At 42.8% G+C, this 25,801-nt stretch overlaps 2 protein-coding genes across 2 annotated transcripts in view; one reads left to right on the top strand and one right to left on the bottom strand.

Annotated features, from left to right (window-relative positions):
- Positions 1–25,801, bottom strand: part of ralgps2 (Ral GEF with PH domain and SH3 binding motif 2) — a 160,919-nt gene that overhangs the window by 12,037 nt on the left and 123,081 nt on the right. The window contains 4 exon segments of the mRNA XM_070447612.1: positions 4,508–4,659; positions 4,832–5,035; positions 5,162–5,252; positions 5,330–5,467. Coding sequence (XP_070303713.1) covers positions 4,508–4,659; positions 4,832–5,035; positions 5,162–5,252; positions 5,330–5,467 — 585 coding nt within the window.
- Positions 9,087–25,801, top strand: part of angptl1a (angiopoietin-like 1a) — a 39,841-nt gene continuing 23,126 nt past the window's right edge. The window contains exon 1 of the mRNA XM_024004578.2: positions 9,087–9,483. The gene's annotated coding sequence lies outside the window, so the exon portion shown is untranslated. The remainder of the gene's footprint in view (positions 9,484–25,801) is intronic.

The following is a 25,801-nucleotide window of genomic DNA, read 5'->3' as shown; positions in this document are numbered from 1 at the left end:
CATGGAGGAGACTAAATTAAGCTAGTCATCTTGACTACTTTGTCTCTTTCTTTCTTGCATCAAAGGTTAAAAAAGTTAATAGGAGACAGAATGCGATTGGATCATCATCTAATTGGCCTTCACATAATTTCCACATGGACAGGGATATTTAATCTAAGTTTACTGGAGGACAACTTATTTTTAACTAAGATAGAATAATTCAGAACTGAATTTTTCCAGTTCAATATATGTTCAGAAAATCCCCTTATTGTTTGCGATACCTTTAAATGTACCTTCAGAGGTCATTCAATTCAATATTCATCAATAATAAAAAAGCAGTTTCTGGCTAAAGAGACAAGACTAACAAGGGAAATACATGAACTAATCGTACAGATAGCATAAAAATGATACTACAGAGATAAAAATAAGAGAGGAAAAGAAAGAAATGGAGGAACTTATTCAAGAACGATCTACTGTAATCTAATACAAAAATAAAGCAAACTGGAAGGAATATGGATTAAAATGCACCCAAATTCTTCCTGAATCTCCAACACAAATAATTTGCATAAACTCATTACTGAAGACAGTCATCTATGATTCTCCGAATTATATTTTAAAAGAGGAAGCTAAATATTTTAAGCAGATGTTCTCTTTTCCGTCTCATCCTCACCCACTGAATGACGATTACTGTAAGGAATTCTTTTCAAATAATAAAAATGGAAAATTAACAAAATGTACAGAAAGATCAATGCGAAGACCAAATTACAGAGGAAGAACTTTGAGGCTATTAAATCCTTTCATTTTGGAAAAACCCCAAGGCTTGATGGCATACCGGTAGAGGTATATCAAGCCTTTTTTTATATACTCAAAGCTCCATTGTTAGATTGTTTAACTACTCCTATAGAAATGGTAGTCTGTCAGGTACTCAGCAGAAAGGTCTGATTTCCCTATTATTAAAACAAGATCCTGATGGCAAATATAAAGATCCAGTCTATCTTAAAAACTGGAGGCCTCTTACACTTCAATGTTGTGATGCAAAAATACTAACGAAATGCATAGCACTAAAAAGGTTTTACCAGGTATTGTTCATCCTGAGACATTATTATTATTATTATATATATTTTTTTTACATGGATGATACATTGGAGATAATATACGACAACTTCTAGAAATAACAGATCATGAAACATCTAAGAAGCCAGGCCTGGTATTTATAGCGGATTTTTAAAAGGCCTTTGACAAAGACCGGATTTTATTTATAAATGCCTGGATATTTTCAATTTAAGCGATTCTCTTATAAAATGTGTAAAAGTAATGTATAGCATTCCCAGGTGTAAAATAGTAAATAGCGGCTACTTAGAGTTTTGAATTGTCAAGAGGGGTTAAACAAGGGTGCCCACTGTCACCATATCTATTTGTTATGGTCATCAAAATGCTAGCTATTAAAATCATATCAAATAACGTTAGTGGATTAGAAATCCAAGGCTTAAAAACAAAAGGTGTCCATGTATGCCGATAACTCAAGTTTTATGTTAAGTCCGCAAGCTAGATCCCTGCAATGTCTCATAGAAGATAATTTGTCTGGACTCTCTGGACTAAAAACGTATTATGATAAGTGTACAATATTACGTATAGGATCTTTAAAAAATACAACTTTTACATTATCCTGCAGTTGACCTATAAAATGGTCTGACGGTGAAGTAGACATACTTGGTATTCATATCACAAAATATATAAATAAGCTCTCCACAATAAATTTTAATAGATAACTTGTCAAAATAAACAAGATACTGCAACCATGGAGAGACAATACCTGTCTATATACGGAAAAATTGTCCTGATTAACTCCATAGTCATATCTCAGTTAACTCCTTTATGGCACTGCCTACTCCTGATGATTGTTTTTCAAAACATGAGGAAAAAATATATATCTGTGCTGCTAAACCAGACAAGATAAAGTGTGCCTATCTATATAATGAATAGGTTGGGTTGAGATAATTAAATATAAAAGCACTAAACCTCTTTCTAAAAGCTTCACTTATTCAAAAGTTTTACTTGAACCCTAAATGGTTCTCAAGTAATTTACTAAGAAAAGCTCATCCATTGTTTAAAAATTGCCTTTTTGCCTTTATGCAGATTGCCATGTCTCTTTTTCGATTAATTGAAAATACTTTTTTTCAAAGTATCTCTCTTTTTCAAACAAGCATTGCAGAGCTGGCTACAATTTGAATTTCATCCCCCTGAAAGAAGAACAAATATTACGGCTGAACTCAAATGTGCTGGTTGATAAAATACCTGTATTTATGGGAAAGATGTTTGAAAAGTGTATTTTGTTTTTAAATTATATTGTAAATTTGAATGGTAGAATTATGTATTTCATGGAGTTATCAGAATTATATGGGAAGGTCTGCTCAATCCAAGATCACAACTAATTGTACCCCAAAACTGGAGGAGGCAGGTGGCAGCGGGAGGAGGTAGGGAACTGGTCTGTCTGCCCAATATAAAGGATCAAAACTGGCAGAGGAATATAAATAGCATATATAGGAAAGTATACCAGTGTCATTTGAGGATCAGGATAGTGACAACTGTGCCATACAGATTGCAAAAATAGTTGGGAAGAGATTTTTGATGTACCGATTCCATGGTCCATGATATGAGTTGATATATACAATTTACTTAAGATTCAAGACTTCATGCTTTTCATCTAAAATTATTATATAGAATTCTTGCCACCAACAAAACGTTGAATATTTGGGGCATACAATCGTCGAAGCTATTCAGATTTGGTTGTGAGGATACAGAATCAATAGACCATTTATTTTGGTATTGCCCTCAGGTAGCCTGTTTTTGGTCTCAGGTTCAGGAATGGATGAAAATGCATAACATTGATCTAAAATTGACCTTAGAAATAGTACCGTTACATGCTGACCAGACCGGACACGTCGCGTAAGCGAGCGTCGCAAAGTAAATTTAGAAATCCATGTTATTCAATTATTGCGCGCGCCAACGAGCGTCTGAGTCGCCAAGGGCTAAAATAGAACTCCTTTCTATTTCTGACGCAGATCGTGCTGAAAGTCCTGCCTCTCCCACCTCCTCATTGGTTTATAGAAGCAGGTACCCACGTGCCATCTCTGAATGAGGTCAGTGGCCGTAATGCACCTAATTTATGAAAGTTGCCAATCGCAATATAAAGTCAAAGATGAAAAAGCCTGGAAAGAGGAGAGATGACTAGAAACGATTCGGTTGGCCGTTTTATGTGTGGATGAATTGTCGGAGTAGAAGACTTTGGGCATTTCAGGTAAAATAACAACTCAATGTTTATATCCCAGGACAAATTAGCTAGCAACAGCAAGCTAACTAGCTAAATTGCCATACATGTTTAATGCTTTCGACCTGTCCCAAAATTTATGTAATTGGTTCAGCGTTTGTTTTGATATTTTAACCTGCGTGTCGTGATCGCGTTTGGTGTAGGGGGACAAAATACATTCATGCACGATGGCGCACGCGCGCAGCCGGTCTGGGTTCCGTGTTAGGAGATCTGGAGAGACCAGGTCAGTCAATTACTAATATACCAATGCTCTTAGGAAAATAATTTATCTTCAACTCACAATCTGTGGATTCTATTCGATTAGACAGATTGAAATTCTATGTTCAAATTCACAGCATAGTTGAAAGATATATGGTGCATAGAAATCTGAAGAGGGTGGCCAGCAGAGATGGGTGGGATGGGCTAAAGGAAGCTGAGGGTTGGGATGCGGGATTGGAGACAAGTGGGAGTGGAGTTGCTGGGCGGGGGATAGGATAACAGTCAAAGATAAACGTTTTTTAAAATTACGTCAAAATAAAACAAAAAGTACGTTTGAATGACACTGAGGGGCAGTGTTGTTTAAGTTAATTCCGTTTTGCCTGAGGCTGATGCTGTGCAGGTGTTTGTACACATGCAATATACACACACCCTCCTTCAAATGCACACACACGGACACACACACACATATCTGTCTCTTATACACATCTAGATGTGTAATTGGTTCAGCGTTTGTTTTGATATTTTAACCTGCGTGTCGTGATCGCGTTTGGTGTAGGGGGACAAAATACATTCATGCACGATGGCGCACGCGCGCAGCCGGTCTGGGTTCCGTGTTAGGAGATCTGGAGAGACCAGGTCAGTCAATTACTAATATACCTGTCTCTTATACACATCTAGATGTGTATAAGAGACAGGAATTATTGTGTTTATTTGTTTATTTTTCCCAGGGGGGGGGGGAATGTGAGGGCGGGTCTTGGATGGTTGAGGGGCAGATCTTGTGGAACTGTAGGGGGGGATCTTGAAGGGCTGGTGGGAGATCTGTTGATGTGCCCGTGAGCAGGGCGTTGACCCTGGTTGCTTCGGTGTGTCGCTCTGGATGGGAGGCTGTTAGATGACTAATGTGATGTAGTTGTTGAGTTGCTTCACTGCAAGTATATTGTATGTTTCAAATATTCAATAAAACAACAGACAGGAATCAAAACACAGTTGTGTGTGTCTAACCCAGTGAGATGCCGCTGGAGAGCGTTGAGCTCTCAGCTTGTCCTCTTGCAGGGGTGTGGCTCTCCATGACGCTGTCGTCCAATAGATGACGAGAACCAGCGTTGGGGAACGTAGCGCTCTTAAACTCCACCGTATTCATCTTATGGATAAAACTACAGAGAAACAAAATAACTATTAAAAACATGATAATGAACCAATGCAGTAAAATTTGCAAACCCCCTAAAAAAAGCTCATAGGGGTGATTATGGCATACAATACAGACGATGATGGGGTAATGGATGCTATAGTGAGCTAAAGTGAGTCCGCAGTGTTGAGGTGACTCACTTGTAGCCCAGGCTGTGACACTTTCTGTGTCCGTAGGGGAGGAGGTTCCTAGGGGAGGGGGGCGTGGGAGGGATTTTGGTTCCGTCTGCAATGGGGCCCTTATGACCACAGTGAGGAGACGCAGAAGCGTCAGGACCTACGAGGTCCTCTCTAGAGGCAGTAGAGCGAGGGGTGCTGGTGGCTGGCTCAATCTTCAACGACAACCTGAATACAACACAACCCATGAGGACCACATGCCACACCTGAAGCAGACACTAAACACACCTGATTATGACTTCCAATAAATGTCACCTTATCAAACTCCATTAATGTAACAGAGCCACTACTCACTTGTAGTTGTCATCCTCCACAAACTTCTGTAGCTCCTCAATGTACCTGACTGAGTTGAGATACTTCTGGACATGAGGCAACACTGGTATATCTACAAAGACAGAGAAAATAGTCTTAGGGTATGGAGCAGGGAGTGGTGTGTGCGTGTGTGCGTGCGCGCGCATGTACCGTAGGTGCAGGAGCGTTGCAGGTCAGATATTATCCTCAGGATGTTGTTCATGAGGTTGGATCTCTGTTCATTCTCCAGGATGCTGCCAGTAGAGGGATACGCTGAGTCTATATATGTCAGATCAGACAGATACATCCCTACAGAGAGTGAGAGAGAGGGAAACAGTCTGACTTTTAGACAGTCATGGGTAAACACTATTAAACACAAGAGATGCTAGGCTAAGTAGAATCCTGGAACACTAACATATACTAGAGTAACAAATGCAATGGCGAAGGTGCATAAAGATGGAGGAATCAGATTTGACATCATAGTTTAAGAACTCTGTGGGTAGTGCTAAACAAAGGCGTGCAACATGGTTCAATGTGCCAGTAAAACAGCACAATCGAGTTGTTTTTTCAAATTGCCGCCATCTTGGAGCTAGAATTGAGATCATGTGTAGTGAGCTAATGCCTTTACAAAAAAAGTGTAACGAGAGCAATGTACATGGCGAACTAGGCAAACAAGGCATTTGTGGTAAGTACATGGGGGCCGACATCTTTATGTACCTTCGCCATGGGAACTAACATCACTTCAACATTTACTTTCATACAAACACACAAACATGAACGTAAACAGAAAACAGAAACTGCTGACTCAGTGAAAAACTTTGCATTAGTTGCCCTGCAGACCAACCAATCTTTCCTTCTCTCCCTGCCTCTCCATTTCTCAGACCTCTGTTGTTCCAGCCAACTGAGGACACGGCCCATCTGACCGAGGTATGATTCAAAACAACACCAGGGAGCAGAGGTCATTCCAGACCACATACTGACTAAGCCCTACTCCTTAGTCAACACACACATTCTGATCCCTCTCACACACACGCAATTTAGTCATTCATATATACACAAACATGAGTGTTGAGCGATGGTGTTAACTCTACTGTATACAGTGCCTTCAGAAAGTATTCACATACCTCGACTTTCTCCACATTGTTGTACAAAGTGGGATTAAAATGGATTTAATTCGATGTTTTTTGTCAACGATCTACACAAAATACTCTAAAACTAGAAGAAAAATAATTTTAAAAATGTGATTTTATCTTGATTACCTTGTCAATACATGTTAGAATCACCTTTAGCAGGTATTACAGCTGTGAGTCTTTCTGGGCAAGTCTAAGAGCTTTGCACACCTGGATTGTACAATATTTGCACATTATTCTTTTTCAAACTATTCAAGCTCTGTCAAGTTGGCTGTTGATCGTGGCTATAAAGTCATTTGTAAGCCTTGCCATACATTTTTATGCCGGTTTAAGTCAAAACTGTATGTCATCTTGGTAAGCAACTCGTGGGTTATTGTCCTCAACAGGTTATTGTCCTGTTGAAAGGTGCATGTCTCCCAGTGTGTTGGATAGCAGACTAAACCAGGTTTTCCTTGAAGATTTTGCCTGTGCTTAGCTCTATTCTGTTTATTTTTATCCTAAAAACTCCCTCGTCCTTGCCGATAACAAGGATACACATAACATGATGCAGCCACCACCATGCTTGAAAATATGAATAGTGGTACTCAGTGATGTGTTGTGTTGGATTTGCCCAAAAAATAATGCTTTGTATTCAGGACACAAAGTTAATTTCTTTGCCACAGCTTTACTTTAGTGCCTTATTGCAAACAGAAAGCATGTTTTCGAATATATATCTTTTTTTGGTACAGGCCTTATTTTCACTGTCATTTAGGTTCGAACTGTGGAGTAACTACAATGTTGTTGATCCATCCTCAGTTTCTCCAATCACAGCCATTCAACTCCGGAACTGTTTTAAAGTCACCATTGGCCTCATGGTGAAATACCTGAGCGGGTTCCTTCCTCTCTGGCAACTGAGTTAGGAAGGATGCAAGTATCTTTGCAGTGACTGGTTGTATTGATACACCATCCAAAGTGTAATTAATAACTTCACCATGCGCTAAGGAATACTCAAATGTCAGATTTATTTTCTTTCCATCTACCAATAGGTGCCTTCATTGTGAGGCATTGGGAAAACCTCCCTGGTCTGTGATTGAATCGGTGTTTGAATATGTGTTTGAAATTCCCTGCTCGTCTGAGGGACTGTACAGATAAATGTGTCGGATACAGAGATGAGGTAGTCATTCAAAAATCATGTTAAACACTATTATTGCACACAGAGTCCATGCCACTTAAGCTCATTTGTATTCCTGAACTTATTTAGGATTGCCATAACAAAGGGGTTGAATACTTATTGACTAAAAAACATTTCAGCTTTCCATTCTGTTATTAAATTTGTAAACATTTCTAAAAACATAATTCCACTTTGACGTTATGGGGTATTGTGTGTAGGCCAGTGACGCAAAATCTAAATTTGATCAATTTGAAAAACTCAGGCTAACACAAAATGTGGAAAAAGTCAAGGGGTGTGAATACTTTCTGAAGGCACTGTATAGTGTTAATGAAATGCTCTTCACTCCTCTTCTTAGCCCAGCCAACTCCCTCTCTTTCTTGATGTCTCCATCTATCTTGGTCTCTCTCTCCATGACAGTACTACAGCTCTAAGCTTCCCAGTCTCTCATTACATAAATATTATCATTAGGAGACAAAGGCAGTAGCTGGTTTCCATCTCTGGAAATTTAGATTAATTTACAGCACCATTTAACTGCCTGTCGCTTTCTCCCATCACACTGTCTCCTACATCTCCCTCTCCATATATCTGTCATTCTATTCTCCTCTCTACTGCTTTCTATCCCCGTTCTATTTATCTCCCGCCCAGCACCACTGAACATAGAGCCTGTCATACCATCAAACTCTGATTAGAAGCAGAGAGAGAAGGGGAGAAAAGGAGGGAGATATAGGGAAGGAGAATGGGAGAGAGAGCGGGAGAGACAACAAAGGTTTAACCGCCATTACTGGTAATTTCATAGCGTGTCAGACGGATGACTACAGTTAGTCATGCAAGAGTGAAGTCTGCCCAGAATGTGTGTGGACACACAAATCTAGGACAAGAGTAGGAAGCAGTTACTAAGTCCCAGGGTAAAACAAGGTCCCTCTTTTCCTACTTTCCTCTCCTCTCCCCTGATCCCCCTCTTCTCATTCCAGTGTTCTATCTGGAAGTGTGTGGTACATGAATAGAACTCCCCATCTGGTGGGTTTAATTATCAACTAGTCTGACACCCCCCCAAAAAAACTTTCCAAAACATGTAGATCTGCTCTCTTTCTGACATCTCATATGGCTGAGGGAGGGAGGAGGGGAGGAAACGGGAGCGATAGGGGAGGTGAGGAAGAGGGTCTCTCCATACACCTGGAGCCTCCTTTGCATCTCTCTACAAAGTAGTGTGACCTACAAACACCCACTCGTGCACAGCTGTCTGTCTTACATAGTGTCTAAAGGAAGCTGCTGTAAACCCTGAGACGACGACATCAGAATTACTGTGGCACAGCATGAACCCTATCACTACAGGCTGGGGAGGAAGGGATGGACGGAGACTCTGACTCACACAGAGGGGTATGCCAGAAAGAGGCTGGTGAGTTTGGAGTACTAGTGGGATGGGGGTTACTGGGGCAGACCTGGACCTGTGCGTGTGTCTGCTGTTCCTAACCCCAAACAAAGTAAGTTCAGAGTTCAAGAAATCAGTTTGAAGTTTCTCCAACTACCTACATCTTTCCTTAAAAAAACAACTTAGGGGGAGGTTCTTCTGATATCCCTTCTCTTTTTCTCAGACCAGTGACATCAGAGGTGGGCTGGGGCATACCAAAAGAGACAGGGAGAAAAGGAGGTGGAAAAACAGCCTCCCTCCTCCAAACCCTCCTCTCCCTCCCTTCCCTCTCCAGCCAATCATTTGTGAAAACATTGAGGAACCAGAGCTCAGTAAGTAGAAGTAACCGGTAGTTTAGCCATGGACAGAGAGCTCCAGCTCTAAACCCTCACCCCAGCCTCACTGAGCCCACAGAGAGGAGACTTTGCTGGGCAGCAGGCTTCAAACAGCAAGCTTCTGGATTCTGAAGCGCCAGAGATCTAACCACATGACAGATGAGCACCTGTGTAAGATGGGAGAAGTGTAGATGAGCAGAGCCTGAGGAGGGGACTGAACTGTAGCACCGAGGCTCACTGAGGATTGCTTGTCAATACACCTACATCTGCTGAAGGATACGGTCTTACAAACACACACTTAGGTAAGCAGCTGCATGTCTCAAAGTCTGCCCCCCCCCCCCCCCCYCTTTCTCACTCCATGCATTGTGTTGTGTAGCTATGTGAGCAGCTGGGAGAGGAGGAGAGGTTAGAACATTCTGTTAGCAGTTATTTTCTGGATGCAGAAGAATCAGGGGAGTTTAGCAACGCTCTGTTTCTCCAGGGGACTGGTATCTAGATCGTTCTAGCTTTACCTTGAGGCTTATGTACAGCGAGACTCTGTACAGTGTGAGTGAGAAGGACTCCTCAGACACAGAGCCTGAGCCAGACATGCTGTATGTGGACGTCAAGGGAACTAGCTACACACAGGAGCTCAGCAACAGGTAACCCGCTATACTGTAAATGTCCATTCACTGCTGCTGGGCCTTTATTGGGATATGGAAACTTTACCTTTCAAGTATCCTGAGTGGTGCAGTGGGCTAAGGCACTGCATCGCAGTGCTAGAGGCGTCACTACAGTCCAGGGTTCGATTCCGGGCTGTATCACAACAGGCGATCGGGATTCCCATAGGGCGGTGCACAATTGGCCCAGCGTCGTCTGTGTTAGGGGAGGGTTTGGCCTTTATTTTAAATAAGAATTTGTTCTTAACTGACTTGCCTAGATCAATAAAGAGCATATAGGGAGCAGCAATGAGTCAGTGGACATTTACTGTATTTCACTGGAGTAACTTCCTTATCTCGGTCGAGCTGTAGTTTTTCCATAATTCTATTGTGTGACTGATTGAGTGAGAAGGTCAGATGGAGAGATCAGAGATGTGGTGTGTGTGTGTGTGTGTGTGTGTGTGTGTGTGTGTGTGTGTGTGTGTGTGGACCCATGCTCCTGTTAAGCTTTGGTTTCCTAATATCCTCTCTGCCTGAGAATGAGAAATGGTTGTTAAATTAACCAGCATAGATTAAGGGTTAAATAAATAAGTCAACATTATGAGGTGGTGATACTCTACAGTGTGTGGCTGAATGTTACTCGCACACGCACGCATTTTGTGACAATCGATAGCGAATAGGGTTGTTTCTGAATTAATAGAAAGTTCCATTCATGGTGTCGTTTGAAGAAAAACAACCCTGATAATACAATGTAATTCTACTCTGACCACATCATCCTACAGCCAACGCAACCCTTCATCCAGACATCAGATAGAAACCACTCTAAACCTCACACTGACACTGGGGGCTTGGAACGCTTAGAACATCGGTCTGCTAGCGTTGATATCGCCACTCACAATTACATGCAACTGTCTTGCTCTGCTGTCAAGTGAGATCCATGGAAAACTCTCTGCTCACTCTGGATGCACATCTGTTAATGCTGTATGACTGGGGATAGGGAATGCACGTATGAGCACAGCAACACAGTTCACATAGGCCAGTTCACATAGACAGTCTTAACAGCTAAAGCAGATCTTAAAAACAAAATGAGGGCAGGGCTAGACGTTATGAAAACGTTTTGTGAGGCGGAGGGTTTTTCAACGATCGATAAATCAGAGCAAATCACAGCACTAACTCATCTGACTGACACACAGAGACAGCGGCAGAGATAGAGATATGGGGGAGAGGGAGGGGGGGGGGGAGAAGTGCTTGGCTCCCAGTTCACCTGAAACACATGTGTTGAGGGACTTAAATGGGTCAGCACTGTGGCTACAACAACCCTAACCCATCCTTATCAACAATTTTAGGTTATGTGGCTTGTGAAGGTCCTGTAGTTAAACTACAGAGACAGCTAGTGGAGCTGGCTGGCCATAACAGCAGGCATGGGGCCAACCAAAACTATACCTCACAGTGGGGTGCTCCCTGTGCTGCCCACCACAGGGGCCACACACGGCCCCAACGACACCCCTACGGTCTTCCAAACATCACTCTCTCCCTACCTCAGTAACAGACACACACGAGCTCATGATTCCCAGCACAAACGAGACTTGACATCCAAGTTTGAGACAATTCAAACTTTTGAGGAATAGGTGTATTCATACGTGAATCTGAACAACTTAAACACACAATGCGGTCAGCCCACAAACACAACAGGTATTCAGTTTGCGCCTCTCGCTCTGACCACAAGCGGTTTACCCAGCCACAACACACACACTCGTATAACTGACCTTGTTGGGACACACAATTCAGTCCCATTCAAAATCCTATTTTCCCTAACCTTACCCCTAGCCCCTAACCCTAAAGGAGTTAGAAATAGCATTTGACCTTGTGGGGACTAACAAAATGTCCCCAGCTGGTAAATGTTTTTGTTTGTTTACTATTCTTATGGGGACTTCTGGTCCCCACAAGTATAGTTGTACACACACACACACACACACACACACACACACACACACACACACACACACACACACACACACACACACACGCACACAAACACACACACACACACACACACACACACACACACACACACACACACACACACACACACACACAGCGTTGTCCTCTGAGCCTGTAATCCATCACCTATTAAGCAACACGAAATCTTAAAATCTGTTAACCCCCCGGGAATTTTTTTGGGGGGGGACAAGCGAGCACTTAGATGTGGCCATTTTCACAAATTCCTAGAATGTTTGGAATTCCATATAGTAAGGCATTTGAAAATTCTATAGCAATAGCCAAATCAGAACTACAGTAGGACATTATGCAAATAGGCCATTTGCCACACAGGCCTGCCATCATTCACTTTTAACTCAACTGTGTTTAAAGGCAGTAGCAACAGCGCAACTTTAGAGCATTAGAACACATTCGCCAAAAGCCACCTGAATGGACTTCTGTAAATACCTCGGGTGTCCTCCTACATTTAGGAACTTCACAGTCCTATTGATCAAACAACCATGTAAAAGGTAGGTTATCTTGCCCTCAGTTGCTTATGCACATCAACAAGAACGACAACTAACACTAGCCAGACCAGAGCGAGATGAGCTAAAATCTAACAAGGGAACCATACATAAACCCTCTCACTTTTTCAGCTAGTTGGCCGTCAAAATTGCACTGATAAACGGAAGGGAATAGTAGCCTGCTCGTCCTTCTGCAGCTTGCCTACCAATGCATGCTTGTCCCAACCTACGTTTTGACAGCTGAATGGGAACTTGCAAACCCGCCAATTTGATCGATGCCAAATACATCTGATTGACAACTAAGAGATATGCTAACTGTGGATAACAGTTGTTCAAGTTCAGCCTTAGCAAGCAAAGTGATTCGCATTTCTTGCTTGCTAACCAAAATGACAACTGAATCTCTAGCTGTAGCCACCTAAAAACGGTGAGGGGAAAAAGTTGGTCACTCACCCACTCCAATGACATCCTCCCAGCAGCTAGCCAGCTGTTGGGAGGATGTCTAGCTAGCATTAGTTGATCTTGCTGATGTGCATAAGCAACTGAGGGCAAGATAACCTACCTTTTCATGGCTGTTTGATCAATAGGACTGTAGCTAGCTAGCTAACGTTAGCTATTTAGCAATCTAAAAACGTGGAGTCAATCAGCAGACGGGCCATATTGAAAACAACTACGAGTTTGCGGGCCAGACATAGCCAATTTGTTTTTACAAAAAAAAATTGCAACTAAGACCCAAACTGGCTATTGTTTTATTAGAAAAAATATGTCCCTTTATAATGTCCACTACTGTATATAGCATAAACATATTAAAACAAGAGAAAAAAAGTGTCCATGCTTGCTGCGATGCTAATTATTGCAAATAACAGAAACCTAGCTATAGGTTGTAGTAACATTTAAACTTTTTTTTTTTTTTTTTGCACTGCATGGCTCACCGGTGTGGTTGAATGCAGCGTCGCTGTATGGTGCACTCAAAATGTATTGTAGTTGAGTAGCCAGCCTAAGCTACTGCTCAAATGTTGCTGTAATAGGCCTACATGTTTCTCCTTTGCATGGTGTTTTGTTGCAGGTTTTGTTTTTTGGTTATTCGTCAAGCTTTAAAAACCGAAGCCAAACTTGAACATTTTGGTAGCCTTGCAAGACTGTGGCATGTTTCTGTACACTTTCCCTCCCCTGCAGGCAGTAAACGGGACACGAAAGCAGCGCAATTGAAGTTGAATTCACCGATGCTAGTGCATCAGGTTGTAATTTCATTAAGTAGAGGACTCAACTGTTGACTCATTTATGCCCGCAGGCATTGTGTTCGACACCTGTGCTAGCCTATTAGCCCCGTTATGACTGATTTATGATTATTGCCCTTGCTAGTTTGATTGTATTGACATTCCCAGCTTTAGTTACAGGTGTCCGTTTTTGTTTCAAAATATTGAGTCACTGGAACAGCTCATCCTGAATGTGTGCAGGCAGCAAACAATGTACCAGGCCATCTGTGATTTACAACCTGATATCAATATTTTTGGGGGCTACCAAGAAATGTATTGATGAATTATACTAATCATGCACTGAACTGCCTCCATCTATTCTGCCAAAAATACTTGACTGTACGTCAAGGCATTTTTGGTCAAATAGAACTTATTTTAAAACATCTTATATAATTATAAACTGTGAATTTTATATTTTTGACTGATATTATGATTGTTTCATATCTGCAACGCAGTCAGCTCCACTTTAAAACACTGTATTAACTACAATAAAACCCTCCATAACTATCAGTCAGCCGTTACCTGCACCAGTGGAAAGAACATATGCTTAAGGAGGAGAGGAAGGTGATATACTGTAGCAGACGAAAAGAGCTCATTCAAAGATCTGTTAAATGTTAAGGGAGAATCAAAGGACAGTGGGAGACGCAAGACACAGGCACACACAAAGCAAGAGTCAGAGGACACTGTGTGCGTGCAGCGGAGTACATAGAGGTTGTGTTCAGGTTGAGAGGAGAGTTATCTTGAGAGTGAGTGTGTGTGATGGAGAGAGTAAGGGAAGCCTTGTAGACACAAACATGGCGAAGCCCACGAGGGAGCTTTGTGTGTGAGACATGCTTGGGCTTTTGACACACAAAGAGTGATTGAGTTTGGGGTGGGGGGTGAAGGCAGAGTGGGGCCACACCCTACTACGCTGAGACCCCCACATTTGAAACTGAAACTCAACTAGGGTTCCAGTTCACACACACACGCCAATTCCTCCTTTGGCCGCCTTTCCTTCCAGTTCTCTGCTGCCAATGACTGGAACGAACTGCAAAAATCACTGAAGCTGGAGACCCATATCTCCCTCACTAGCTTACAGCACCAGCTGTCAGAGCAACTCACAGATCACTGCACCTGTACATAGCCCATATGTAAACAGCCCATCCAACTACCTCCTCCCCATACTGTATTTACTTATCTTGCTCCTTTGCACCCCAGTATCTCTACTTGCACAGTCATCTTCTGCACATCTACCATTCCAGTGTCTAATTGCTATATTGTAAATACTTCGCCACCATGGCCTATTTATTGCCTTACCTCCCTTATCTTACCTCATTTGCACTCACTGTATATAGACTTTTTCCCCCTGCTGTATTATTGACTGAATGTTTGTTTATTCCATGTGTAACTCTGTTGTTGTATGTGTCGAACTGCTGTGCTTTATCTTGGCCAAGTCGCAGTTGTAAATGAGAACTTGTTCTCAACTAGCCTACCTGGTTAAATAAATAAATAAAAAACACACTAGAAGAACCAAAACATCAACTCCAGTCTCTTAAGACATTCTGGGTTTGGGAGATCCAACCAGAGAACCAAAACCATATTGTTATAACGCCTTCCTATCATTCCCTCGGTTTTCCTCTTCATCCTACATGCAGGCTACAGGTCCAATTACAGTTGTGGTTTAGATTGACTTCCACGTCATAAACCCTTTGGTCTCGCTCTCTCATTTCCCCAAGCACTAGTTTACACCATGACTTAAATCACCCTACTCAGAAAGAAGTGACCACTATAACCCCACTTTCCCTAAATCCTACCCTCTCTCCCTTCCTCCACATCTTCCATCTCTGGTTCGATCAGTTAGTTGTAAGTATGACATGTTGTCTAGCGTGTGGAGGTTGCCTGGAATGTTGATGCTTTGCGCTCTCCTCTGACTGTTCCAAGTAATTGCTAACATGTTGAGGGTGCGTGTGAGAGACAGAGCAAATGGTGCGTTTGTGTGTGTCTGAAGAGGGAGCAAGCGCGATAACTGCTTTTTTGAGGGCGGTGGGGGGGGGGGGGACCAAGTGTGTGTGAACAGTAGGGTTCTGACAGGGCCATGTTTGTAGTAAACCTTTTACAACTGTGCTAAAGCATCCTCTCCCCTTCCTATGATCCCTCTATTCTCTCCTCTTCCCTCTGTTCTTTCGGGAGATGGATGTGTTGTGTGTTTGGGGGTTTTGGAAGCGGACTGGGAAAGTCTGAAGGCCAGATGGGACGTTGGAAGCTGGAACTGTCAGGCTGGGAAATACATAGTCTATAAAAAATATTAATAAAATAGCTTCCAAATATGGCCTCTCTTCCTGGTGCTGCTATCCATCAGACTGAACACTGACATATAGATGGAACCTGCTCCATCAATCATAGCTGGGCATAACAGGTACACAAATCTGATGACTTCAATCAAAATGAAGGGGAAAGACGGAGGCCATACAGCCATATATATACACAGTACTAGTCAAAAGTTTGGACACACCTAATTAAAGGGTTTTTATTTTTAGTATTGTCTATAATGTAGAATAATAGTGAAGATATCAAAACTACGAAATAACACATGGAATCATGTAGTAACCAAAAAGTGTTAAACAAATCAAAATATATTTCATATTTGAGATACTTCGAAGTAGACACCCTTTGCCTTGATGACAGCTTTGCACACTCTTGGCATTCTCTCAACCAGCTTCACCTGGACTGCTTTTCCAACAGTCTTGAAGGAGTTCCCACATATGCTGAGCACTTGTTGGCTGCTTTTCCTTCACTCTGCGGTCCAACTCGTCCCAAACTATCTCAATTGGGTTGAGGTCAGGTGATAGTGGAGGCCAGGCCATCTGATGCCGCACTCCATCACTATCCTTGGTCAAATAGCCCTTACACTGCCTGGAGGTATATTTTGGGTCATTGTCCTGTTGAAAAACAAATGACAGTCGCACTAAGCTCAAACCAGATGGGATGGCGTATTGCTGCAGAAAGCTGTGGTAGCTATGCTGGTTAAGTGCCTTGAATTCTAAATAAATCAGTGTCACCAGCAAAGCACCCCCACACCATCACACCTCCATGCTTCACGGTGGGAACCACATATCTGGAGATCATACGTTCACCTACTCTGCATCTCAAAAATCTCAAATTTGGACTCATCCGACTAATGTGGTCCCGTGTGGCTCAGTTGGTAGAGCATGGCGCTTGCAACGCCAGGGTTGTGGGTTCATTCCCCACGGGGGGACCAGGATGAATATGTATGAACTTTCCAATTTGTAAGTCGCTCTGGATAAGAGCGTCTGCTAAATGACTTAAATGTAAATGTCTAATGTCTAATGTCCATTGCTTGCGTTTCTTGGCCCAAGCAAGTCTCTTATTACTGGTGTCCTTTAGTAGTGGTTTCTTTTCAGTAATTCGATCATGAAGGCCTGATGCACGCAATCTCCTCTGAACAGTTGCTGTTGAGATGTGTCTTGTTACTTGAACTCCGTGAAACATTTATTTGGGCTCTAAATTCTGAGGCAGTTAACTCTAATGCATTTATCATCTGCAGCAGAGGTAACTCTGGGTCTTCCTTTTCTGTGGCGGTCCTCATGAGAGCCAGTTTCATCATAGCGCATGATAGTTTTTGCGACTGCACTTGAAGAAACGTTCAAAGTTCTTGAAATGTTCAGAATTGACTGACCTTCATGTCTAAAAGGAATGATGGACTGTCATTTCTCTTTACTTATTTGAGCTTTTCTTGCCATAATATGGACTTGGTCTTTTACCAAATAGGGCTATATTCTGTACACCACCCCTACCATGTCACAACACAACTGATTGGCTCAAACGCATTAAGGAAAGAAATTCCACAAATTAACTTAAGGCACACCTGTTAATTGAAATGCATTCCAGGTGACTACCTTATGAAGCTGGTTGTGAGAATGTCAAGAGTGTGCAAGGCTGTCAAGGCAAAGGGTGTCTACTTTGAAGATTTTAAATATATTTTGATTTGTTTAACACTTTTTTGGTTAATACATAGGTGTTATTTCATAGTGTTGATGTCTTCACTATTATTCTACAATGTAGAAAATAGTACAAATAAAGAAAAACCCTGCAATGAGTAGGTGTCCAAACTTTTGACTGGTACTATATACAGTTGAGGTCAGAAGTTTACATACACCTTAGCCAAATACATTTAAACTCAGTTTTTCACAATTCCTGACATTTAATCCTAGTACAAATTCCCTGTCTTAGGTCAGTTAGGATCACCACTTTATTTTAAGAATGTGAAATGTCAGAATAATAGTAGAGAGAAAGATTTATTTCAGCTTTTATTTCTTTCATCACATTCCCTGTGGGTCAGAAGTTTACATGCACTCAATTAGTATTTAGTAGCATTGCCTTTGTCGGGTAGCCATTGTCGGGTAGCCTTCCACAAGCTTCCCACAATACATTGGGTGAAAAATTATAATAATAAATTGGGTGAATTTTGGCCCATTCCTCCTGACAGAGCTGGAGTAACTGAGTCAGGTTTGTAGGCCTCCTTGCTCACACACACTTTTTCAGTTCTGCCCACAAATTGTCTATAGGATTGAGGTCAGGGCTTTGTGATGGCCACTCCAATACCTTGACTTTGTTGTCCTTAAGCCATTTTGCCACAACTTTGGAAGTATGCTTGGGGTCATTGTCCATTTGGAAGACCCATTTGCGACCAAGCTTTTAACTTCCTGATGTCTTGAGATGTTGCTTCAATATATCCGCATAATTTTCCTGCCTCATGATGCCATCTATTTGGTGAAGTGCACCAGTCCCTCCTGCAGCAAAGCACCCCCACAACATGATGCTGCCACCCCCATGCTTCACGGTTGGGATGGTGTTCTTTGGCTTGCAAGCATCCCCCTTTTTCCTCCAAACATAACAATGGTCATTATGGCCAAACAATTCTATTTTTGTTTCATCAGACCAGAGGACATTTCTCCAAAAAGTACAATCTTTGTCCCCATGTGCAGTTGCAAACCGTAGTCTGGCTATTTTATGGCGGTTTTGGAGCAGTGGCTTCTTCCTTGCTGAGCGGCCTTTCAGGTTATGTCGACATAGGACTCGTTTTACTGTGGATATAGATACTTTGTACCCGTTTCCTCCAGCATCTTCACAGGGTCCTTTGCTGTTGTTCTGGGATTGATTTGCACTTTTCGCACCAAAGTACGTCCATCTCTAGGAGACAGAACACGTCTCCTTCCTGAGCGGTATGACGGCTGCGTGGTCCCATATAAATACATCCACAGGTACACCTCCAATTGACTTAAATTATGTCAATTAGCCTATCAGAAGCTTCTAAAGCCATTACGTAATTTTCTGGAATTTTCCAGAAAATGTAAACTTCTGACCCACTGGAATTGTGATACAGTGAATTATGAGTGAAATAATCTATCTGTAAACAATTGTTGGAAAAATTACTTGTGCACAAAGTAGATGTCCTAACCGACTTTCCAAAACTATAGTTTGTTAACAAGAAATTTGGGGAGTGGTTGAAAAACGAGTTGATGACTTCAACCTAAGTGCATGTGAACTTCCGACTTCAACTGTATGTTATATCTCTATATGACTTAGGAATGTATTAAATGTAAATGTAGACTACTACTTGTGATATATGTAATGGGGAATTGATAGACCGCAAACAATGCACACATTGTTTCATAACTTCAATGAATATGCACAAAATGGCAAGCGAGCACATTCTGGAGAGATGTGCATTCTCCATCTGAGCCACACTCCCCTTATTCTTGGACCATTAGACAGGTGTCTCATGTCCCATAAAAAGATTATATTTGTGACTGCTGGACTAAAAGAATCTTACCCTAACAGAAAGAAAAGGTGAGATGGTGAGTGTCTCTTGTCCCGTTACTTCTCCATTAACAGCTCATGTGTGTGCAAGTGAGCGGGAGTATATGGCTGAGAGAGAAGCAAAGGATTGTGGCCAAAGTCATAGGTCAGCTGCCTATTAATAATCATTAGCAAGGTGAGCAGCCAGAGACTGATGGAGGTCACACTGTTTCCATCATGTAAGGCTGGGAGAGGAGGACAGGCCAGGGCAGTTCCAGAACATACTGGCACAGTTACAACCCACACACACACCACTAAGCTAGTTTTCCTTTGGCTGGGGTTGGACATTGCGACATCTGTTAGGGGATACACGAACCGTCCGCAGTGGTGCCTGAGCCAAAAATACTTCTCTTTTTATTAAATTTAGTTGAGAAGGGGGAGAAAGGGAAAGAAAGGGTTGAGATTTCTAACTGGCTGTGTTTTCTGCTTTCCCAAGTCTGTCCATCTTCCCTCACCTCTGTCACCACCCATTATCTACTACAGCCTCAATACTGACCCAGAAAGAGGGAGGGAGGAGAGGACAGCGAGAGAGCAAGTCAGAAGAGAGGTAGAACAGTGTTACATCCGTACTATACTGTAGGTGATTGTTGGGGCGTAGTGTTCTGGAGACAGCCAGGGAGAGGAGTAGTGCATGTCCCACTTCCTCCAGATCCAACTCTCCATCTAACAGTCAGTCTGTATTTACCTCCCTCGTCAGTTATGCGGCTCTGGGTGTGTTGTGCAGGTCGGAGTTGCTTTGGTTTAATCGGCTTTGGTTGGACTGAGATTTAATCTGGCCTGGATGTCTTACTGAAAGAGACACTTACTTCTCTTCAGCTTTTCTATACACTAACCTCTCAAACCTCCACCAGTCTCTGTATGTCCCAAATGGTACCGTATTCCATATACAGTGCATTCAGAAACATTTTGTTACGTTACAGCCTTATTCTAAAATGGATTAAATAAATGTTTATCCTCATCAACCTACACACAATACCTCATAATGACAAAGCGAAACCGCCTATCATTTTTTCCAAATTGATTAAAAATAAATAACAAATACCTTATAGGGCACTAAATAGGCAATAAGGTATAGGCAATAAGGTGCCATTTGTGAGGTAGTCTGCAGCTGACTCAGTAGAGAGCTGGTTCGGTTTACATTCTGCCCCCTGCTACAGACCCTTCCTGTAGGCCTTCACTAGGCGTTAGGGCACAGTGTACTGACACACAGAGTACAGGCCACTGACAGGTCTGGTCTGGATGATCTACTGTTGTGTTGTGCTTTACTTAGTGTAGACAGAGAGGGGGAGAGACAGAATGTAATGACAGTGGACAATGACAGGTATGTGTATGTGTATTGGTTTGTATGGAGTTAAAAACAGTAAAACTCCTCTCTCACAACCTGGAATGTCTTTCTTCTGGTGTTCTAGTTCTAAGAACCACCCCAGAGGGGGAAAAAGGACCCTGAAGCATAGAGGGGGAGAGACAGAGATGAAAAGAGAGTAAAAAAAACAGTGACACTCAGGGGAGAGAGAGCAAGAGTGCAAGCATGATGGATGAGAGAAACATGTGCATGTGAGAAAGAGAGAACAGAAAATCGAGATGAGGATTGCGAGTGAGTCCGTCCTGTAATGTTACCTGTCACATTCCAGACACCTCTGCCCCTGCAGTGTCTCTCAGAGGGAGCCTGATAATGGCGCAATATGGGCATGGATGAAGGAGCTGCTAAACTACATGGAACAAAAATATAAAACGTGCAACAATTTCAAAGATTTTAATGAGTTTAAATGAGTTTAACGAAATTAGTCAAATGAAACATGGGACCAACACTTTACGTGTTGCGTTTATATTTTTGATCACCTCAGTATAGCTGCCTTTAGAGCGATGTGTGTGTATGCTTTTCAATAACCAGGTTTCCATCAAACCTTTTTATGTGAGTAAAGTACATGTCGGATAAAGAAAAGTCATCGCAGGCCTGATGAAAACTTTCCAAATGTAGACAAAACATACTAGACGAGGTGGGATCTTTTTGTGTCTGTAAAATTAATCATACGAGAAATGTCAGTGTAAACGTTTTTATGCGCAAATATAGATATAATCATCATCATATTGAAGTAAACTTGAAGTCACACGATGACGTGTGGTCCTTCCACTACGACTAGTCGAGAAAGCATGCAGTTTAACAGGCTACAGATATGAATGATGAATTTCACAGGGTGGTGAAAGTGCAAGGTGATGAGCTTGATGCTCCTTTCAATAAATATCAAGGGTCTTTTTCTGGTGACATGATAATCACTGCTTGGCTGCAGTTTGACAAATAAAAATTCTCACTATTTTGTCCATCATAATAATAATCTCATCATGTAGGCCAGGGGTACTCAACAGGTCCAGAGCCTGCTGGTTTTCTGTTCCACCTCATAATTAATTGAACCCGCCTAGTGTGCCAGGTCCAAATCAGTCTCTGATTAGAGGGGAACAATGAAGACAAGCAGTGGAACTGACTTCGCAACAAGTCAATTTGATGACTTTGCAACTGCAACAAGTCAATTTGATGGAAACATCTCTGCTGGGAAATCGCACATATTGTCTTTATGCGGATTTTAAAACATACACTACCGTTCAAAAGTTTGGGGTCACTTAATTTCTTTGTTTTTGAAAGAAAAGCAATTTTTTTGGTCCATTAAAATAACATCAAATTGATCAGAAATACAGTGTAGACACAATTAACTTTGTGAATGACTATTGTAGCTGGAAACGGCAGATTTTTTATGGAATATCTACATAGGCGTACAGAGGCACATTATCAGCAACCATCACTCCTGTGTTCTAATGGCACGTTGAATTAGCTAATCCAAGTTCATAATTTTAAAAGGCTAATTGATCATTAGAAAACCCTTTTGCAATTATGTTAGCACAGCTGAAAACTGTTGTTCGGATTAAAGATGCAATAAAACTGGCCTTATTTACACTAGTTGTGTATCTGGAGCATCAGCATTTGTGGGTTCGATTACAGGGTCAAAATGGCCAGAAACAAATAACTTTCTTCTGAAACTCGTCAGTCTATTCTTGTTCTGAGAAATGAAGGCTATTCCATGCGAGAAATTGCCAAGAAACGGAAGATCTCGTACAACGCTGTACGAGATCCGGCGCCGACAGAGATGGCCGCCTCGCATCGCGTTCCTAGGAAACTATGCACTATTTCATTTTTTTTACGTGTTATTTCTTACATTGGTACCCCAGGTAATCTTAGGTTTTATTACATACAGTTGGGAGGAACTATTGAATATAAGAGCAACGTCAACTCACTATCATTACGACCAGGAATACGACTTTCCCGAAGCGGATCCTCTGTTTTGCCAACCTCCCAGGACAATGGATCGGATCCCAGCCGGCGAACCAAAACAACAACGCCGTAAAAGAGGCAGATGAAGCGGTCTTCTGGTCAGGCTCCGGAGACGCTCCCGAGCATACTACTCGCCAACTCCAGTCTCTTGACAACAAGGTAGATGAAATCCGAGCAAGGGTAGCATTCCAGAGAGACATAAGAGACTAACGTTCTTTGCTTCACGGAAACATGGCTCACTCGAGACTCGGAGTCGGTACAGCCAGCTGGTTTCTTCACGCATCGCGCCGACAGAAACAAACATCTTTCTGGTAAGAAGAGGGGCGGGGGTGTATGCCTTATGATTAACGAGACGTGGTGTGATCATAACAACATACAGGAACTCAAGTCCTTCTGTTCACCTGACCTAGAATTCCTCACAATCAAATGTCGACAGCATTATCTACCAAGAGAATTCTCTTCAATTATAATCATAGCCGCATATATTCCCCCCCAAGCAGACACATCGATGGCCATGAAGAAACTTAATTTGACTCTATGTAAACTGGAAACCACTGGCTGCATTCATTGTAGCTGGAGATTTTAACAAGGCCAATCTGAAAAGAAGACTCCCTAAATTCTATCAGCATATCGATTGTGCAACCAGGGCTGGCAAAACCCTGGATTCATTGTTATTCTAACTTCCGCGACGCATATAAGGCCCTCCCCTGCCCTCCCTTAGAAAAGATGACCACGACTCCATTTTGTTGCTTCCAGCCTACAGACGGAAACTAAAACAGGAAGCTCCCGCGCTCAGGTCTGTTCAACGCTGGTCCGACCAATCTGATTCCACGCTTCAAGATTGTTTCGATCACGTGGACTGGGATATGTTCCGCATTGCGTCAAACAACATTGACGAATACGCTGATTCGGTGAGCGAGTCCATTAGCAAATGCTTCGGCGATGTCGTACCCACAGCAACTATTAAAACATTCCCAAACCAGAATTGATGGTAGCATTCGTGTGAGACTGAAAGCGCGAACCACTGATTTTAATCACGGCAAGGTGACCGGAAACATGACCGAATACAAATAGTGTAGCTATTCCCTCCTCAAGGCAATCAAACAAGCTAAGCGTCAGTATAGAGACAAAGTAGAGTCGCAATTCAACGGCTCAGACACAAGAGGTATGTGGGTAGGGTCTACAGTCAATCAAGGACTACAAAAAGAAAACCAGCTCCGTCGTGGACCAGGATGTCTTGCTCCCAGACAGACTAAACAACTTCTTTGCCCGCTTTGAGGACAATACAGTGCCACGGCCCGCTACCAAAACCTGCGGACTCTCCTTCACTGCAGCCGTCGTGAGTAAGACATTTAAACGTGTTAACCCTCGCAGGGCTGCAGGCCCAGACGGCATCCCCAGCCGCGTCCTCAGAGCATGCGCAGACCAGCTGGCTGGCGTGTTTACCGTCATATTCAATCAATCCTTATCCCAGTCTGCATTGCTTGCTGTTTGGGGTTTTGGGGTTTGGGGTTTTAGGCTGGGTTTCTGTACAGCACTTCGAGATATTAGCTGATGTACGAAGGGCTATATAAAATAAACTTGATTTGATTTAAAGCTGTCCCCACATGCTTCAAGAGGGCCACCATTGTTCCTGTTCCCAAGAAAGCTAAGGTAACTGAGCTAAACGACTACCGCCCCGTAGCACTCACTTCTGTCATCATGAAGTGCTTTGAGAGACTAGTCAAGGACCATATCACCTCCACCCTACCTGACACCCTAGACCCACTCCAAGGTCCACAAATGACGCAATCGCAACCACACTGCACACTGCCCTAACCCATCTGGACAAGAGGAATACCTATGTGAGAAAGCTGTTCATCGACTACAGCTCAGCATTTAACACCATAATACCCTCCAAACCCTGGGTCTCGACGCCACCCTGTGCAACTGGGTACTGGACTTCCTGACGGGCCGCCCCCAGGTGGTGAGGGTAGGTAACAACATCTCCACTCCGCTGATCCTCAACACTGGGGCCCCACAAGGGTGCGTTCTGAGCCCTCTCCTGTACTCCCTGTTCACCCACGATTGCGTGGCCATGCACGCCTCCCACTCAATCATCAAGTTTGCAGACGACACTACAGTGGGACGCTTGATTACCAACAACGACGAGACTGCCGACAGGGAGGAGGTGAGGGCCCTCGGAGTGTGGTGTCAGGAAAATAACCTCACACTCAACGTCAACAAAACAAAGGAGATGATCGTGGACTTCAGGAAACAGCAGAGGGAGCACCCCCCTATCCACATCGACGGGACAGCAGTGGAGAGGGTAGTAAGTTTTAAGTTCCTCGCCGTACACATCACGAGCAAACTGAATTGGTCCACCCACCCAGACAGTGTGGTGAAGAAGGCGCAGCAGCGCCTCATCAACCTCAGGAGACTGACAAAATTCGGCGTGTCACCAAAAGCACTCAAACTTTTACAGATGCACAATCGAGAGCATCCTGTCGGGCTGTATCACTGCCTGGTACGGCAACTGCTCTGCCCACAACCGTAAGGCTCTCCAGAGGGTAGTGAGGTCTGCACAACGCATCACCGGGGGCAAACTACCTGCCCTCCAGGACACCTACACCACCCAATGTCACATGAAGGCCATAAAGATCATCAAGGACAACAACCACCCGAGCCACTGCCTGTTCACCCCGCTATCATCCAGAAGGCGAGGTCAGTACAGGTGCATCAAAGCAGGGACCGGAGAGACTGAAAAACAGCTTCTATCTCAAGGCCATCAGACTGTTTAAACAGCCACCACTAAAATTGAGTGGCTGCTGCCAACATACTGACTCAACTCAGCCACTTTAACAATGTAAAAATTGATGAAAAAATGTATCACTAGCCACTTTAAACAATGCCACTTCATATAATGTTTACATAACCTACATTACTCATCTCATATGTATATACTGTACTCGATACCAACTACTGCATCTTGCCTATGCCGGTCTGTACCATCACTCATTCATATATTTTATTTACATATTCTTCATTCCTTTACACTTGTGTGTATA

Source organism: Salvelinus sp. IW2-2015, linkage group LG16 (assembly GCF_002910315.2).
Source record: "Salvelinus sp. IW2-2015 linkage group LG16, ASM291031v2, whole genome shotgun sequence".
NCBI classification, from domain to species: Eukaryota; Metazoa; Chordata; class Actinopteri; order Salmoniformes; family Salmonidae; genus Salvelinus; species Salvelinus sp. IW2-2015.
This window is presented reverse-complemented; position numbering and strand designations above follow the sequence as displayed.